General features: G+C 40.2%; 1 protein-coding gene across 5 annotated transcripts in view; it reads right to left on the bottom strand.

The window, feature by feature from the left end:
• Positions 1-18: 18 nt before the first annotated feature.
• cdkl5 (cyclin dependent kinase like 5) overlaps positions 19-17666 on the bottom strand; it is a 42466-nt gene continuing 24818 nt past the window's right edge. For 2 of the 5 annotated variants that reach the window (XM_013271630.3, XM_013271629.3), the window contains exons 10-21: positions 16389-16475; positions 15861-15941; positions 15548-15723; positions 12324-13171; positions 11790-12130; positions 10336-10437; positions 9901-10006; positions 9548-9683; positions 7634-7739; positions 7068-7229; positions 5348-5599; positions 19-3930 (exon numbers count right to left, since the gene is read on the bottom strand). In XM_013271630.3, the coding sequence (XP_013127084.1) occupies positions 3520-3930; positions 5348-5599; positions 7068-7229; positions 7634-7739; positions 9548-9683; positions 9901-10006; positions 10336-10437; positions 11790-12130; positions 12324-13171; positions 15548-15723; positions 15861-15941; positions 16389-16475 (2808 nt within the window). In that variant the 3' untranslated portion in view covers positions 19-3519. The remainder of the gene's footprint in view (positions 3931-5347; positions 5600-7067; positions 7230-7633; positions 7740-9547; positions 9684-9900; positions 10007-10335; positions 10438-11789; positions 12131-12323; positions 13172-15547; positions 15724-15860; positions 15942-16388; positions 16476-17666) is intronic. The other 3 variants (XM_005466802.4, XM_013271631.3, XM_005466805.4) reach the window with 3 other exon arrangements.

The following is a 17666-nucleotide window of genomic DNA, read 5'->3' on the forward strand; positions in this document are numbered from 1 at the left end:
CAAACTCTGAGACATTCAAAAATGTACAGTTGGCATTTATTATGAGACCCTATCATTTTTAAAGTAGAACGGTCAGTATAGATACTCTGTTATTTTTTATTTACACCCTGTCAGAAGTGGGAAACAGCTTAATGACAAAAAAAGAGAATTGATGTTATAGGAAACACATTCATATTTTTGAACAAAAAGTCTTCTTCTCATCTCAGTTTTCAGCGTGTGCGACCTGCTGAGGGTTGAAGCCTTCATTTCCATCTGATGCGTTGAGTCGATAAACTAACGTAAGGCTTCGGGTCACTAGCAAGGCAAACTTCATCATCACTTTGTCCCATTAGTGATATAAACAAACCCATGTCAGCAGTCATTTACAATCATTAGCAATGAGGATTTTGTACACACGCGCACAACATGGGGCAGTTTTACCTTTTGTGGGATAAACTTAAGAAAAATGTAAAAAATGTATTGCAGAATGATGTGATGTCACATACCAACAGTTGCCAACAGTTGCTGTAATCACAGTTTCCTGCAGGAAATCCTTCTTTGTGCTATATTTGGCTCAAATCCATCTAGCTGCCGATTTGGCTAATACAATCTGCATCACTCCGAGTCTTTTTATGAGTGTTATTGCTTTCAGTCAACCATCAAGTTACTGTGATTGATTCTTAGTTTCACCAAATGAGGATCCGAACTTTTCATGGCCCATTCTTCTTTTCTTTGTTCCTTTTGTCTGTGATGGCATTTGGAATACAGTTTTTTTGCTTTACGCTTTCAAATTACAAAGGTATGAAAGGGAATTAAGGCCACTGAAGAAAAAAAATTGAGGTCATGACTTTTTTTTCCTTCAAAATCCTGAGGAAAAAAAAGGTCTAACTTTAAGCTAAGAATTTTCAGAATGAGAGAGATTTATTTGAGAGTTAATCACAATTTTGAGAAAAAATCAGTTTCGAAGAAAAGACAGACGTTTGAGAAAACTGAAGTCAGATTTTTGAGGAAAAGGTCAGAATTCTTAGATTAAAGCAAGACTTTTGAGAACAAGTCAGAAGTTTGAGAAAAATGTCTGGAAAAAAAGATCAGAATTTTCAGATTGAAGTCAGAATTTTGAGAAAAAGCCTGAATTGCTAAAATCAGAATTTTGAGAAAAACAAAAAAAGTCAGAAATTTGCAACTGAAATCAGATTTTTGAGGAAAAGGTCAGAGTTCTTAGATTACATTCAGAATTTAGATAAAAAACCTGAATTGCTAAAATCAGAATTTTGAGAAAAAGTCAGAATTTAGATAAAAAGCCTGAATTGCTAAAATCAGAATTTTGAGAAAAACAAAAAAGTCAGAATTTTGCAACTGAATTCAGATTTTTTAGGAGAATGTCAGAATTCTTAGATTAAAGCCAGACTTTTGAGAACAAGTCAAAAGTTTGAGAAAAATGTCTGGAAAAATGGTCAGAATTGTGCAACTGAAGTCAGATTTTTGAGGAAAAGGTCAGAATTCTGAGATAAAGCCTGAATTGCTAAAGTCAGACTTTTGAGAAAAAGAAATTTGGAAAAAAAAAGTCAGAATTTTGCAACTGGAGTCAGATTTTTGAGAAAAAGTCAGAATTCTCAAATTAAAATCAGAATTCTGAGAATAACGTAACGAGACTGTTCCCCCCCCCCAGTGGCCTTAATACTGTTCTATACTAAGGAGGACAGAATGAAGAATAATGGAAATACTGGGGAAAAACAATGCTGTATGCTTCCCCTAGGCCACAATATGTTTTTCATTCTACACACCTCAGCTTTACATTGCCCACAGATCAGAAGACAATTAGTAAATGCTTTAATGAACAATCAAGTTAAGTAAAATCATCCCTGATTATGACTGTTAATGTTAATAGTAATGCAAATTGGAAAATCAAATTCAGATTTACAAAAGGCTTTTACAAAAATCTTGATAACACAAGCTTTTAAAATGCACACAGGAAATGTAAACACATATTATAGGATAAGTCTGGTGTTATTTCATATAATTCATGACGTCAGCAAAGTCCTATGAAAAGCCCACACCCAGCCAGTGGGGGAATGTAAGTAACCACATTCACTCAAGTACTGTACTTACTATATTAAAATGAGCACACTCTCTACTTTAGTAAATAACAAATTTCCTAACATGAATTAAAATGAATCTAAAGATGTTTAGAGCACATACACCCCACTTTGGCTCCACAGACAATGCATTTGGAATTTCTGACAAAATAAATAAATAAATAAAGATAAAGTATTACCAGACTTATCCTTTAAGATCTTAAAGGTTGCAGGTGAGGTATGCCTTTTTGCAGAGAGCTTCCCTGCCGTCTCAAAACACTTTAAATTTTCAATGTCATGTTAGGTAAACCTCCCTCACTAGAGCTGCGTGGTGATGTGGGCGAAGATGCCCGTTGAATGGTTTTTAAGGCTGTGGACAAAACCAACATGGCAGCAACAAGATGCTGGAAAGCCGTTTGTCACTAAACGAACTGAGGAACTGAAAAATGGGCAAATTTGAAAACTGCGACAATGGGAATGTAAGATAAAATGACCTGACAATTACAATATGTGAAGCACAGAGCCTAACAGTCTCACTCTGGCTGTTCTGCTACCAAACCCTGCTAACAAATAGCCCAACTTTTCACAAAACGTCAAAACTGATGTCATGAGGGTGATGGGCAGATTTGCACTATTTGTAATATCAGATATTTTATATATTTGTCAGTATTTCTTTTTACATTTTGATGAAACAATCAGAAAAAAAGGGTAAAAACAACATAACATGATAATCTGCTAATAACATATCAAATCAAACAAACAAAAAAAAAGACATTCACTATTATTAAATATTCCTTGTGACATATTGTATTATCAACACATAAATATCTATGCATTTCTTTGTGTCGAAACTAAAGCTCTTGCAATTACACATTTAATTCTATATTACCTTATAATATTCCCATATAACCTACATACTGTGTCATTTATAGCTTATATCCTTGAATTTAAAACAAATAAATATTTCATAAATAATGTTAATATAAATCATTTTTTATGTTCTTATCAAATATCAGAGCTTGAAAAACATTTGAGTTTATTGGCCACTGCTATGACAGCGGCTGTCTAATGTGTTGCAGTAGCGTCCTGTGAGCAGAAGATGGCAGCAAAGAGGCCACATGGGCAGTGTCTCCTTGACAGGGATGATCAGCTTATTCTGATGTAACCTTGTAAGTAGAGACAGACAATAATGTAGAGCTGATACAGTACTGGCATCTCAAGAAAGGATGGGCCCTTCCCTATCTTCGCTTCCCTAAACCACACTGTCCCAGGTGTTTGGCCAGTCAACGTCTAGTCTTTTAGATTTCAGAGGCATGAGCATCGACAGATTACTACATTTCTGAATTAGGACTTGATCCAGTGAAATAGGCTCTTGTGTAGACCCTTACTGCAGTACCACGATGTCTGCATTCTGGCAGGTGCTTCCGGGATGGAGCTGCATCGGAGGTGGTGTGGTTGAGAGGTTTTAGAGGGCGGTCTCCTTCAGGTCGTTGAGGTTTGGCATCCTGGTGCGGGAGGCTCGGGTAAAAGTGGGTCCATTCTGACCCGGTTTGATGCCCAGCTGTTCGGGGGTGAACTGAGCGCCCTCTGCCCGCTGTAAAGCAGATACGTGCCAGCTGGACTCTATCTGTCCCGGCAGGGGGTAGCTGGCCTTGCGGCTCTTAGCCTGGGCGGAGCTGCTCACCCCAGTGTGCCCCCTGCTGTCGGCATGACCTCGACCCTCGGGGTAGCCTGCTTTGGAGGAGGGCTGAGGAGGGTTGGGCATGGGGGCTTGGAAGCGCAGGTCTTGAGGAGGAGGAGGAGGGGGAGCCTGTCCTTGATTTGAGGAAGAAGGGGAGAGGTGAAGGAGCCTACGTAGTGACTTGAGTGGTTGGCTCTGGCAGGGGGGGAAAGAGACACCACTGATGAATTATCTTAAAAAATAAGACTAGTTTTGTTATTGTTTACAAATCCCATGACCAAGCCCAACAGTGTGTCACATGTGCTGAGGACAAGTGACAGTAGTGCAGGTAACTGTCTTTTGAATTCACATTGGCTCAGGGATGCTATCCACAGGTAGCTGTCTTGCCTAAACTGTGCATTTCGAGTAGTGAGCATGGACCCGAGGAGGACTATCTCCTGCTGAGTGCCACATGAAAGAAAGGTCAACTTCAGACAATACCCTGACCTGATTCTCCTGACATTGTCTGGAGTTGATGGGTGAAAACGATGTTTTCTGTCTGTCGAGTACTAAAGCCAGTCTCACACACTGTTGGGAGAATCTAGGTCAGTCTCACATGCACCATACGGCAGGAGATAGTCTTTCCCAGCAACATTACCAGCTATATTCTGAAATTAAACAGTTGCTTTAATAGTAAATAGCTGGCAGGATAAAACTGATTTTAATACCAGACATTTGTGTTTTATTATATATCTTTGTTAGGTAGGGTGACCAGATCCCAAAAGCTAACTGTGGGTCAAACAGTATGTTTATGTGGGACAAGGGAGGATATGCTACTAATGTTTCGGTTACTTTGATTTTAATTAGTGGCTTGTGAAGAACAAATTGTAAACTGTAACATTTTAGGTCCTATTCTAAAGAAATGCAATAAAATAAGATTCAAGCTTAAGGTTTGATTTTGTTGAATAGTGTTCTTTCACTCATTTATTCCCTTTCTCTTCCAATAACATTTAAACCTTAATGGTTATTCCAGCTGCTGTTCTCCCTGCTAATCATTGTTGGGTTTGAGTAAACCACTTGCTTCTTTTGAGACTAATACGTGTTGACTCCACTAAATCAGAATGTGGGGCATTGTCTCACTATGTGGGTTGGGGGAACGGGGGATAAAACACTGTGCTGTCCTACATAAAGTGGGACACCTGGGCGCCCTACTGCTGGGTAATGTCTGGAAAAGTTCAGGTCTACACTGCATGTGTGGAAATAGCTTCCTCCTTTGTTCTCCTAAAAGCATGAAAGTAATTGTAGGAATAATGCGGGAATGGCATTAATACTAAATGTGCTTAATTCTTAAGGAGTTTTAATAAAAACCTTTGACCTTTTGTAGATTATACAGTTTTCCTTTCTCTGGGCCTTGAGTCTTGGGAGCTTTATTGTGACACTTTTTATGAGCACGGTGCTGTATATCCTAGTTTCGTGACTTCAATGATATAAATTTATAGGAAAACTTAAGTATGTATGACAAGATAAAGTATTGTTCTTTTTAAAAATCTAATTAAAAAAAATCTGATGAAAGACTCAAACTGGGTTGTGATCTGCAGATAAATCTAAACTGAAGATTAAAGTAGGCACATACCTGAGAGTGTGAGTCCACTTGTTTGTCCGGCCAGTCATTGACTCTCTCTCTCTCCCTCCCTCTCTCCCTCTCTCTCTCCCTTTCTCTCTCTCGTTCTCGCTCCCGTTCCCTCTCCCGGTCTCTGTCCCGGCTCTGTTCCCGGTCTCGATCTCTGTCTCGGGATCGCTCACGGTTTTTCCGCCGGCTGCTGTGGTGAGAGGACGACTTGGAGCTCCTCTGCAGGGACAAGTGATCCTGTCCATTCCCGGGAACCTGACGTTCCAGAAATAGAAATATGGAAGTGTTATTTTTAATCCAAAACAAATACATAAAAATGATGATCGCACATCTCACTAAAATCCCGGTGAGGACCTTCATGCACTGCTCTGGCAGAAACATACATAAGACAAGAAAGTGGCGATGATGATTGTCGATGAAAAAATGCTTCACTCTCTCTCCTCTGGTGTCTGAGTGTGTTTAGATAAGCTTTAATATACACTGGAGATGCAACTAATAATTAATTTCATCACTGGGTAGCTTGAAAGTTGGTCATTTGTTTGCTTAAAAGGTCAAAAAGAAAAATGATACAAACCAGTGACAAACAGTAAATTCTTACTGTTGTTAAAATAAATCTAGTAAATCTTTGGCCTTTTTTCTTTTCGCTTCATACACAATTATTCAGCTTCATGGCTACATAAGAACTACTTAAAGTGTACTTCTTTTTCTTATTCCACTTCTGTATTTTTTGGACTATATAAGGAGTAGTTTTGTACTGTTACTTCAAAATATTTTATTGTATATTGTATGTTGTATACTTGTGCAGCCCTTCTATTCATCCACTGTCTGAAACAATCTGTTTTAGCGCCTCCTTCTTTAACTCTGACTCAGTTTAATACAACTTTCATCTGATTGGTCGCCCTTTAGAAACAGAAAGTCTAAAAAAAAAAATATGGGTGGGGCTACTGTGCTTACTGCCAGATCTGTCTAGCTGAGTTGACCATGCTAAGAAGAACAGATCAAAGAATGAAAAAAAAACTGCCTATAAATATTTATATAGAGAAGTTTAGCCTACGTTTTTGCCTCATAGGGATTATTTGCACATAGTAGCGTCATTATCAGAAAATGTAACCAGGTGCACTACAAGTAAAGAAAAGGAAATAAGGAAAAGCATAACCAGCTCCCTTTAGGAAGTGCTAATAAGTTGAATTATCTGCCATTTTCCCTGTTTCCAGCCTTGCTAAGCTAGCTAGTTAGCCTAATCTAGCTCTCAGAAAGGAGCTAAATGAGCACATTTTATGAAATAACTATTCATGATTTCAGTATTATTACACAACATAGCAAAGAGACCAGTAATTTCTACAGCAGGAGTGTGTGTTCATGTGCTGAACATGTTCATGACCCTCTCATGATAAAATGATGCCTTACACTGGCCTGACAAACAGCACACTGCACGTTGAAATGTCTCACGATGCAATGTGAGTGCAACGTGACTGCATTTGACAAGCGTTATAGCAAGACAAAATGGATGTGAAAACAGCGTGCAGCATTAAATATATATATATATATATATGTATATATATATATATATATATATATTGTGTGTGTGTGTGTGTGTGTTTGAAATCCTTTCAGCAAAAAATATTCTTTAGCCAATCGATCAGTCTGAGAGGATTTCAAACTGGGTCATTCCAGTGAGTGCAAAATAAGTCAACATGCAGCCACAGCGTCGGGGTTAGATTACTGGTGAGGCAGGGTAGGGCGCGGCAGGCTGGTGTTGTACCATAGGCGAGGCGACTACAGGTAGGACTTTGACAGCTGAGTTGTGCTTTAAGCTATTCTTAGAGCTAAAGAGGGGGAAAAGGCTTTTCTTGATGCTGGGATTCCTCCCGTCCTCCATGTCGGTCTGTGGAGCAGAAGATGCACAGCCACAACTCTAAACACAAATCTCTGACATCCAAGAGAAGAACAACTGCAGAGGAGGAGGAATATGTGATAAACAGGAAGCAAAAAAGAGACGGTGGAACTTCAGAGCAACTTTTGCTTTAAGATGTACTCAATAATTTTAAGAGCTTTCTAATAAATTTGAATTTCCCTTTAATCTTACAAGATGTCAGTGTTAAGCTCATATGAAACATTTATGCAAGAAAATATGGACACTGCAGATTCTGCCTTACAATCAGTACGTGCTAAACTCAAAAGGTGCACAGCACATGAAACCAAAATACAAATATTTGATTTGAAAAACCAGGTGAAAAGAATAATCTTATTAATAAAAAGTTATTACTAATAAGTCATTAATAATCTTACTATTTGTGACTTCTTCTTTTTCTTTTTAATGGCTCTGAAGAAGCCTTGCTTTTCCTTCTCTTTGGCAGGCTCTGGAGGATTCATGACCATTGCTTCTGCAGTAGTCCTGCATGGCAAATGTGGAAACGTTTCATATAACTTGGATTATAACATGCCTGGGAGCAAACAAAATACATAATACAGTAATACATAGAAACCATACACTATGAAACAACACATGGAGCACAGTAAAGGAGTCTAACTTAATAATCCTCACGATTTTCAATTTCAAACCAGCTGCATGTAAACAAGGAAACACTTAATCAAATTATGCTTTGAAACAGAAAATCTAAAAAAAAAAACATGTTGTAGTAACGAATCTAAATAAAAAAGTCATTATGTAAAAAACAATATACTCTTTCTGAGGAACTCAGGCTTCTTCTGTAGCCACTGCCACCACAAACAGCCCACTTGAAGAATAAACAAAGCAAAACCCAGTTTTGTGATTTTGGTCCATGTTGACATGATAGCATCACAGGTTCATTGGTTGCACATCCATTATACATCCCAAACACGCTCTATTGGACTGAGATCTGGTCACTGTGGAGGCCATTTAAGTACAATGAACTCAGTCTCATATTCAAGAAACCAGTTTGTGATTTTTTGAGCTTTGTGACATGGCACATTACCCTGCTGGAAGTAGCCATCAGAAGATGAGTACACTGTGGTCATAAAGGGATGGAAATGGTCTGCTCAGATAGGCTGTGGCATTTGAACAATGCTTAGTTGAGGGTAATAAGGGTCCCAGAGGGTCCCAAGAAAATATCTCTATACCAATACACCAGTATGAGCAGCCATAACCATTGACAGGCAGGAAGGAGCCACGCTTTCATCTTTTTATGCCAAAGTTTGACCCTAAAATCCGAATGTTGCAGCAGAAACTAAGACTCATCAAACCAGGCAGTGTTTTCCACTTTTCAACTGTAAGGCTATGAAAACTGTAGCATCAGTTTCCTGTTCTTAGCTGGCAGGAGTGGCACTGCCTCTCCTGTGTGGTCTTCTGCTTCTGTAGTCCATCTGCTTCAACGTTCAGGTATGCTCTTCTGCATGCCATGGGTGTAATGCGTGTTTTTTTAATTTACTGTTGCTTTCCAATAAGCTTGAAGCTGTTTGACCTCTTACACGAATAAGGCTCTTTCACCCAGAGAACTGCTGCTCACTGGATATTTTCTCTTTTTTGGATCTATGTAAACCCTTAAGATGACTGTGTGGGAAAATCAGAGTAGATCAGCAGTTTCTGAAATGCTCAAAAAACAACCATACCACATTCAACGTTACTTAAATCATCTTTTTTCCTCACTTTGATGCTCAGTTTGAACTTAAGCAGATCATATCTACATGCCTAAATTCACTAAAGTGCTATGTGATTGGCTGATTTTATGTTTGTATTAATGAGCAGCTAAACAGAGTGACTGGTAAGTGTATATAGAACACCTGCAAGTGCAAATTTTAATAGTGAATTAGTTATCTTAAAAAAACAAATCAATAAATGTGACAATCTCATGGAATAACCCATCATATATATAAAGAGTTTATATGTATTCAGTGCAGCAGCACAGAGTCTGAACAATAGAAATTAACTGGTGTTAATGACACACTGTCACGTGACAGCCAGAAAAAAAAAGTCAGACACTTTAACAGCAGGGATGATGTTCAGATCGGGGAAGGAAACTATAAAGAAGAAAAAACCAAACCAAAACATCTTCATCCATAAATGTCCTGCACGTCTGACACACTGTGTGCTGGACGTGCACAATTCTAATAGCAGGCTTAACAATTTAAAAGTTGTTCATGTTTCTTTAATCCACTGTTGTTTCCACATTTACTGCACTGCTGCCTCAACATGCCACATAAAGACTACAAATGAACTCTCACCAGTCAAAAGCTGTCTGGCGTTTGGAGTGGTTGGCCATGGCAACAGGGTCTCCGGGTACAACGGGTACGACCGGCCCTCGACCCTGGCCGACGCCGTCGTGGAAAGAGGAGGAGTTATCTGGCCTGGGAGAAGGGACTGAGGAGAAACAACGAGAGGTGGAAATGACTGTTTTTGATCATTTAAATATGATGAATGTGTGATGTTTGGGGAATTACTGCCTGATAAAATCATGAATAGAAACATATGTGATAACTGTGACATGCCAAAGATTGCTCCAGCCCATGCCTCAAAGAAATAATAAACAAAAGAAAGAGGAACCTTACAGGTTTTACTGTTATTTCTTGCTCCTTACCTCGATAAAAGCTCCCTACTCTCCGAGGCATAGACTCAGTGAAGATCATCCGGTTCTCCTTGGAGGAAGCTCCGTCCTCAACATGAGGGTCGTGGTACATGCCAACCTAAAGAGCACACACATGAAGCAGACCCACGAACACACACAGGGAAACAGGAACACACAAATTTTTTTTCAGCATTTTTATCGTTTTTGAGCGATATTCCTGTTTAATCTCACTTCATCCCTTATTATTAGCTATCGCAGTCTTTTCTGGCTCACAACACAAACATTCAGGACATCTTAGCGCTTTTCAGTGAGGCTACATTTATACCAGCGACAACGTGCGGTGAAGCTGTTGGCTTAAGTAGGAACAAAACAAGAAAAGCAGTCAGAAGAGCTACTCTCTGTGTTTGCTGAACTGGCTGGAGACAGGGAGGAGTCGGGGGGTCGGACCTCGTTTTTAGAGCGCTGTGTAAGAAAAGCAGCAGTGTTGTCCCGCGTAGAGTCTTTGATGGGGGCACAAGGGTGGCTCATGTCTTTAGGGGACTGCTCACTCTGTTGAGAAGACGGACAGTTGCAGGTCAAAGCAGACTGGAGAAGCAGCATGAAGCAGTGGCAATGATAATGCGAGACTGTGACACTTCCTACACACACACGCACATCACATCATGAAACACCCATACTCGCAAACACACACACGCAGACAGACAGTCAGTGCACATAACAAAGGAACATTTCACCCTTTGTTCCGCTTCCATTGTTTAATATCTTCCGCGGATGAGCTTTCATACATTTCAGGAACTGTAATTTTGTCTCTGTGTGATTTTTCATCAACCTGCCTCATCCTCCATCATCTTTCTGTAACTTAGAACAATTCCAAGAAAACAGCCCCAGTTATTATTGCCTTCAGACAGGCTTTTAAACTGCAGACGCAGAGCTTTAGTGATCGTGTTTGGGAAACAGAAAAAGGTTTTCAAGCACTTACTGAAAAGTTAAAACATTGACGCTGCACCACCTCCCATTATCTCACGAGAAATTAAGTTAAAATGTCAAAGTCTTTTACGAATGAGCAACACCTCACCTGCCTTTTCTGCTGACCTTAGTGCTTTCCAATCATCGTCAACATCCCTTTAAAAAATTTTTTTGATGCATCATTTATGCATTATTGTACCACTATTGCTGTGGAGGTTGAAATTTTGTGTGTTTTGGGCAATTTTACTTGTGTTTATGACTTATTTCTACTGTGCATGAGTAAGCGGCAGCCTGTTAGGAAACACCAAAAAACAGTTCCTCGAATGGCCACTTGGATCGGACTCCAAAAGTGAGTCAACCCCCACAGAGGCTCCTATTAAATGCCCAGGTTTACAGCAGGAATAAGCATGTTGACAGTCTGACACAAAGCTCTTTTGAAATATACGTATGGCTTATTTACTGTCCCTTCTTGACAAACATATCGGGGTGAATAGTTCTTGCACTTTACCCATTTTAGTGTTATCAAAGCTTAGTGTCTGAAAGGTGCTTTCTGAACTAATTCATGTCATTGAAATGCACAATTTGACCTTGTTTGTGGTTTGCTGTTTAATTAATTGTACTAGCATTAGGACAAATGGGTTTAAAAGTGGGGCAAATAGCAATTTTATTTCTTTTTAATTTTGGAGGACTCTGGACTGGGTCGTTAAAATGTGGAGAGATCCTGGTCAGATGTTTTTGGCATAAAGAATATGTTTAGAAATCATTATGAGCGATGACTGGTGTTGGGTTTTCAGATTGGTGGGGAAGTGTGTGGGGAAGTACAAAAACTGCTGTCACCATTCAACATAATGCACCCTAATTTAAGCTTTTCATTGTGTGTCTGTTGCTATTTTAGACTCAATCCCGCCACGTTCGAGGCACTTTCTGCCACTAACCCTCGTCATGTCGTCCGTGCAGTCCTCCCTCGAAGAACTCACTGAGTGTCCAGTGAGGGTGGTCCTGTGCTGCAGCTGTGGGGAGAGGAGCTGCAGGCTACTGGCTCGCGTTGGTATCGCCTGCCCTGGGGGAGGCAAGCCGGCCATCGCCGTCTCCACTCCGTGTGGTCGGTGGCGTTCCCTTCTCACGTACATGGAGTGGCGCTGTGGCCGCTGCTGAGAGGAGAAAGGCGAGGTATAGCCGAGGCCGTAATGATAAGACTCGTGAGGGGAAGGCAGAGTGTGAGTGGAGGGCATCCCAGGTCCTCCTGGGTCCAAGAGCTCTGGAGCACCAGCGTCCTCTAGAGATGAGAAAAGAAGTCAAAGTTAGCAGAGCGATAAGAAGTGTTCTACTATTTAACTGTCCAAACTAATTTAAGTCATCAGGCTAATCTTTTTTAATTTCCTTGTTTGTTTGTTTTGATGATGTGTTTTGTTTTTGTTTTTTAATAAAGCTTTTAAAGTGTAAAATGAATTGACTCTAATCAAACCTACCTGGCACTAAAGATTTATGTCTGGATTTGTGCCTGGATGAAGAGTCCAGCGTGCTGCTCTCCATGCGGGCATTGCCGCTGCTACGAGAGGCGGGGCTGTGTCCAGATCGATCACTGTGTCGAGTAGAGGGGCTGCCAGGAGGCCCAGAAGGACCTGAAGGGGTGTTGAGGTCTAAACAGCTGGCAGGGAAGAAGCGGGCACTGGGTCCCACCCCAGCTGTTGTGTTAGAGTTTGGGTCATCCGGGTGGAGTCGACCGTCGCTGAGATTCCCCACAGATTTGGCATCGCTCAGCCCGCTGTGGCTCTTGGACAGACTGAGATAAGACGCTGAGCTCTTAGAGGATGAGGACATGGATCCGTGGGCAGAGTCGGCCATACTGTGGGCATGTCGGCTGTGTTGTTTTTCTGCCCCAGACTGTAGGGTGTTAGTTTTGTTTTCCAGGAAAGTGTGTCGACTGACCTGCTGCTGCTGCTGCTGCTGCTGCTGTTGCTGCTGAGAGCGAGAGGAGCTGGGTTTGCCGTGGCCATACTTTACCCCATGTCCCTGGTCTGGCAACTTCGGGGAGGGTCCCAAGTTGAAATCAAACTCTGTTTTGCTTTTGGGTTCTTTGGGGCTGAGCAGGTGTGGCAGGTTGTTGTTAACCAGATCTTTGCTGGAGGAGATAGAACGATTAAGAGTCTGGGACATGTACTGGCCCTTGGGGTGCAGAGTCGGACTTAAACTGGACGGTGCCGGTTTGTTGCCGTTGAGAAAACTCTCATTCCCGAGGTGATGGAGGTCTCCGTGGCGAGGCAGGCTTGAACATTCTTTGCTATTGGAACGACGGCTTGAACTCTTAGTGTGACTCCTGTAGGAGCAGAGGGAGGGCCGTTTAGCATGGTGTTCTAATATTTCCTGCTGAAAACCATTCACAAGAAATAATCTTTTAAAAAAACACCATCTGGATATGACAGTCTATGTTTGTAAATTGGAAATAATCTCTTATACAAATATTACAACCATTTATTAAAGTGCTTGTGGAAGCATTTCCTATATGACATTAAGATAAAATAGCTGGTATTTTATATTAAATATTAAAAATTTTTTAAACAAAAACCCCCCAAAACCCTGATCTGTCCGGTTTCTAAGACCTTGATTCGTGGCTTATTAGTTTGATGTAGTTTCACAAGCCTTGATGATCCATCATTGCGAGGTGTATCTTGGTCAGAGAACTAAAAGTGTAACTTTCAAGCACCAGAAAAAGCATTTTATTAAATCAATCTATATGATTTTCCTGTCAGCATGGTGTCGCAACCAAAGTAGTCTATGTAAAGTATAACTATTCTTGCAAACTCTGATTCTGTTTTTTATCCTTTCTTTCACATTAAAATGTTAGAGCTTATCAAGCCTTAGATGAGCATTTTAATCTAAAATATACAATTTGAGGCCAACAGTTTGTTTAATATTTTTCAGTTCCAGATGTACAAGTGAGTCAAAATAACGATAATAACTTATTTTTGATGTATCTTTTTGAGTCTCAAATTAAAAAAAGAAAAAAAAAGAAGCATAAGAGAACAACGAGGAAAGGATCACGTTGAAAGAAAATATTCTGTTATCTCACAAAAGCATTGTTTATATAGTTATAAAAATACAGTCATGTGAAAATGAAAGATAGTGACGTTTTATATATCAGGACAGGTTTATTTACTTATTTAATTTAACTTTTATGAACACAGGTTCAGACTCAATGTCTCATTTACGAGAGAGACGCGTTTCAGACAAACATATTAAAATGACAGCAAAAAATAGCTAAAATGAGATAAATACAACCCCAGATGAACTAGAACATGTGGCCTATGACACTGTGTCATTATCTGTTTAACAAAAACTAAATCAAAATGCAGATACAGTGTTTGAAAAGCCAAATACACTTGAACTGCTTCCATAGGAATTCGGAGGGTAAGTAGCAGCCAGGGTCTAATGAAATGCACTTGATTAACTGAACATCAGAAGGTGCGAGCATTTAAACGTGTGTGTTATTGTAGAGAAACAACTGTTTCTGGCCATCAGTATTAGAAGGTTTATAGGCCATTTCCAACCAAATTGAATTTCATCACTATACAGTGGGAAAGATTACTCTCAAGTGTAAAACATTTCAGATAGTTGCCAAGAGTGGACATCCCAGCAAATTCACTCTAAGGTCAGACTGTGCAGTTCTCAGAGAATTTCAAGAAAACCCAAGAGCTACATCTTAGACTCTACAGCCCTCTGTTAGCATGTTAAAGTTCACGACACTACAATTAGACAGACTGAATAGTTGACTGAACAGGAAATGGTGCCAGGATTGAGGTTCCTGTCTCGAAAAATAACACGGCAGCACAGCTTTGCTTTGAAAAGTTGCATCTGAACAAAGACCTCTGGAGCAATGTCCTTTGGACAGAGAAGAACAAAGTGGAGATGTTTAGTCGTTATGCACAACGCCGCATTTGACGAAAACCAAACGCACTTTATGCCAACTATCAAGCATGGTGGTGGAGTGGTGATGATTTGTGCTTGTTGAGCTTGTTTTACAGTCTTAACAACCATGAAATCCTCTGTATACTAAAATAATCAGGAGTCAAACCTGAGGTCTGATAGCTAAAGCCCGACATAAACCTGGTCAAACAACAGGACAACGACCACAAGCACAGCAGCAAAACTACAGCAGAATGGCTGAAAAGGGAATGCAGGAACTAAAGAGAGTTGTGCATAAATTACTACTGCAGCTGCTGTGAGTGGTTCTGATCAAATTCTTATTTTTGGTCTTTTTCAGCTTTATTGACAGATAGAGTGAAGAAATGACAGGAAAGCAGAGGGACAGAGAGGAGGAAAACATGCAGCAAAGTGCTGCAGGTCAGACTCGAACCCAGGCTGGGCACTCTCAGCCATATGGCATGTGGTTGCCTGCTCAAGTCACTGAGCTAAACTGGTTTTGCAGCTTTCAACTTGGGCTGGGATATCATTAAAATGAAAAACAAAACAAAACAAAACACTAAAACAGCATTGGTTTTAAAAAAACAAAGAAACACTAAATCTTGATGTAATCAGATACAAACAGTCTCTGACATTAGATGTGATGAAAAGTCTATCACTATGACACAGCATTGGTTCCAGTGTTAACACAGAGACATCCAAACTGGGCTTTGTAAGATGACCGCATGTAGACGCTCTGACAGAAGCCTGAAATAAAGGATTGCTTTCTAACCTTGTAGGAACTGTGTTTTCTCCATGATGGTGTGTTTTTCTCTTGGAGGAGCGTGGCGGGTTGGGAGATGCAGGCGGAGGCCTCTCTCTCTCTGCCTGCCTCAGAGGCTGGAAGGCTGGATGGTTCAAACTCTGCTCTGTTAGGTAACGCTCAGTAGGGTTTAGCAGCAACAGATTCTGATTGGAAAAAGACATGCACGTAGAGGGAATGATGCATTTTAGTGACCCCTGTCTCAGGTTTCATATATGATATAGCAGTAGAATCAATAATTATTATTCTTGTGTGAGAGCTGGAATGTTTCTTGGCATTTTACCTTCATCAAATCCAACATCAAACCACTCAAGATGCCTTGGTAACGTCTCTCTAAAGTCTGAGGATGAGTAACTGATGGAAACTGGCAGAAGCACAAAGACACAAACACTGGATCAAATTCATAACCAACGCAAACTTTCTGTGCATTAAAGACTACTATTACAATTTCCAACGCACAGTTTATGTAGCTGCCAGTAAAAAAAAAATAAAAGGAGCTCTCACTTCAAATCACACAGAAATCTATCAGCGGATCACGCTGAACAAACTACAAAGCGTGCGCATACACACAAGCACACACACAAGTCCTGATCGTCCCTCTGGGGCATTTTCTCTTGCTGCTAAACTGAACACCAACCACCTATCTCATGAGTCATAGCAATCCACTCAGTCATGGTGCTGGGAACACTGCCACAAAAGAGAGAGAGATAGGAGACAAAGCTGAGATAGAAGGAAAGGAGGTAAAAAAAACAGAGAAGAGGAGGGTGAGGAGAAAGGAGAGAAGAATTCAAGCACAGTTAGTGTTTTGTACCCTGATTCCATGAAATCGAGGGTTGTTGTAGAAGAGTTTCATCTGTTCTGCAGGAAGTGGCCCCAAAACCTTCTGAATGGTAAAAAGCTGGAGACAAAAAAAGAGAGAAATATCATTAAAAACACCCTGCCATAAATGATTAATTTTCTTTTAATATTTACGCAAGTCTGTAAACAATATATGCAGATCTCCAGCATCAAAGTTCATTCTTGACTTTGTAAACAGCAGTTAATCCCACTTCAAATAATCTCACTTCAAGATGTATTTGTGGACATGGAGTTTCCAAAGCTTCAAAAAAAAGTGTAGAGCATCTACAGCACATTTCTGTGACAGCTAGGCAAACTGATGAAGATGATGTAACACGATCAAAGGTGGCAGCACAACTAGGGAACAGACGATGAGCTCATTTTGTTCTCCATTATAGTTTTTTATTGTTACACGTTTCCAACAGTGATGTATTATTAGCTAACAAATCTGACGATGTGCACATTTTAGACAAGGAGGAACGTTTTCGTTCACTGGAGGGGTGAACGTCTGCTAAACCAATCACACCCCTCGTCAACCTGATTCAGCGCAATCTTCAGCAGCTGCTTTCTGCCGAGTAAAATAGTGTTCATGTGAGTGGTGAAAGCGAAACATTAAAGATGTGAATTGTAAAATCAAACAGGAAACACTCTGTAAAGCCATATATTATGGATTTATATTTTACAGTATCATCAATATAAACGACACACTGCTCAACCGCCATACAGCTGACAGGTGATTTGAATCATTTTGATCATCTTGATGCATGTGATGATCTGCTGGGACACTTTGGGCCCTGATTAAACTTTGGGCCCCTGGGCCCCGTGTTCCCAGACTATAATGGTGCTGCTGATTCTTCTTCCTGCCCCTTGCTCTCCTACCTGCCTATCTGCCATCATGTTGTGCATCTTATTAGTTTCTCTTCAGTCCTGCGTAAAAACTCAATTTAACAGCAATTTTTAAAAAAGCATGTTGACACCCCGATATAAAAAATGCTTTTGATCTCTACATATAGCTACCATTTCTTAAAAACTGTGTGTTGTAAATATTTAGTGGTATAATAATATACACATTTGTCTAATAAGCACATTTTCCCAGTTCAATCCTGGAAGGAGACAAATCCCTTTTTGGTTGTGTCAGGTTACGGTGAATAAAGGAGCTGCAGAAAACACCTTCTTCACTTTATAAATGATAGCTGTTTTGCTAACATAGGCAACAGCTGCAGCTGATAGCGTTCTGCTAAGCCTCACCTTT

This window comes from Oreochromis niloticus, linkage group LG1, assembly GCF_001858045.2.
Source record: "Oreochromis niloticus isolate F11D_XX linkage group LG1, O_niloticus_UMD_NMBU, whole genome shotgun sequence".
Taxonomy (NCBI): domain Eukaryota; kingdom Metazoa; phylum Chordata; class Actinopteri; order Cichliformes; family Cichlidae; genus Oreochromis; species Oreochromis niloticus.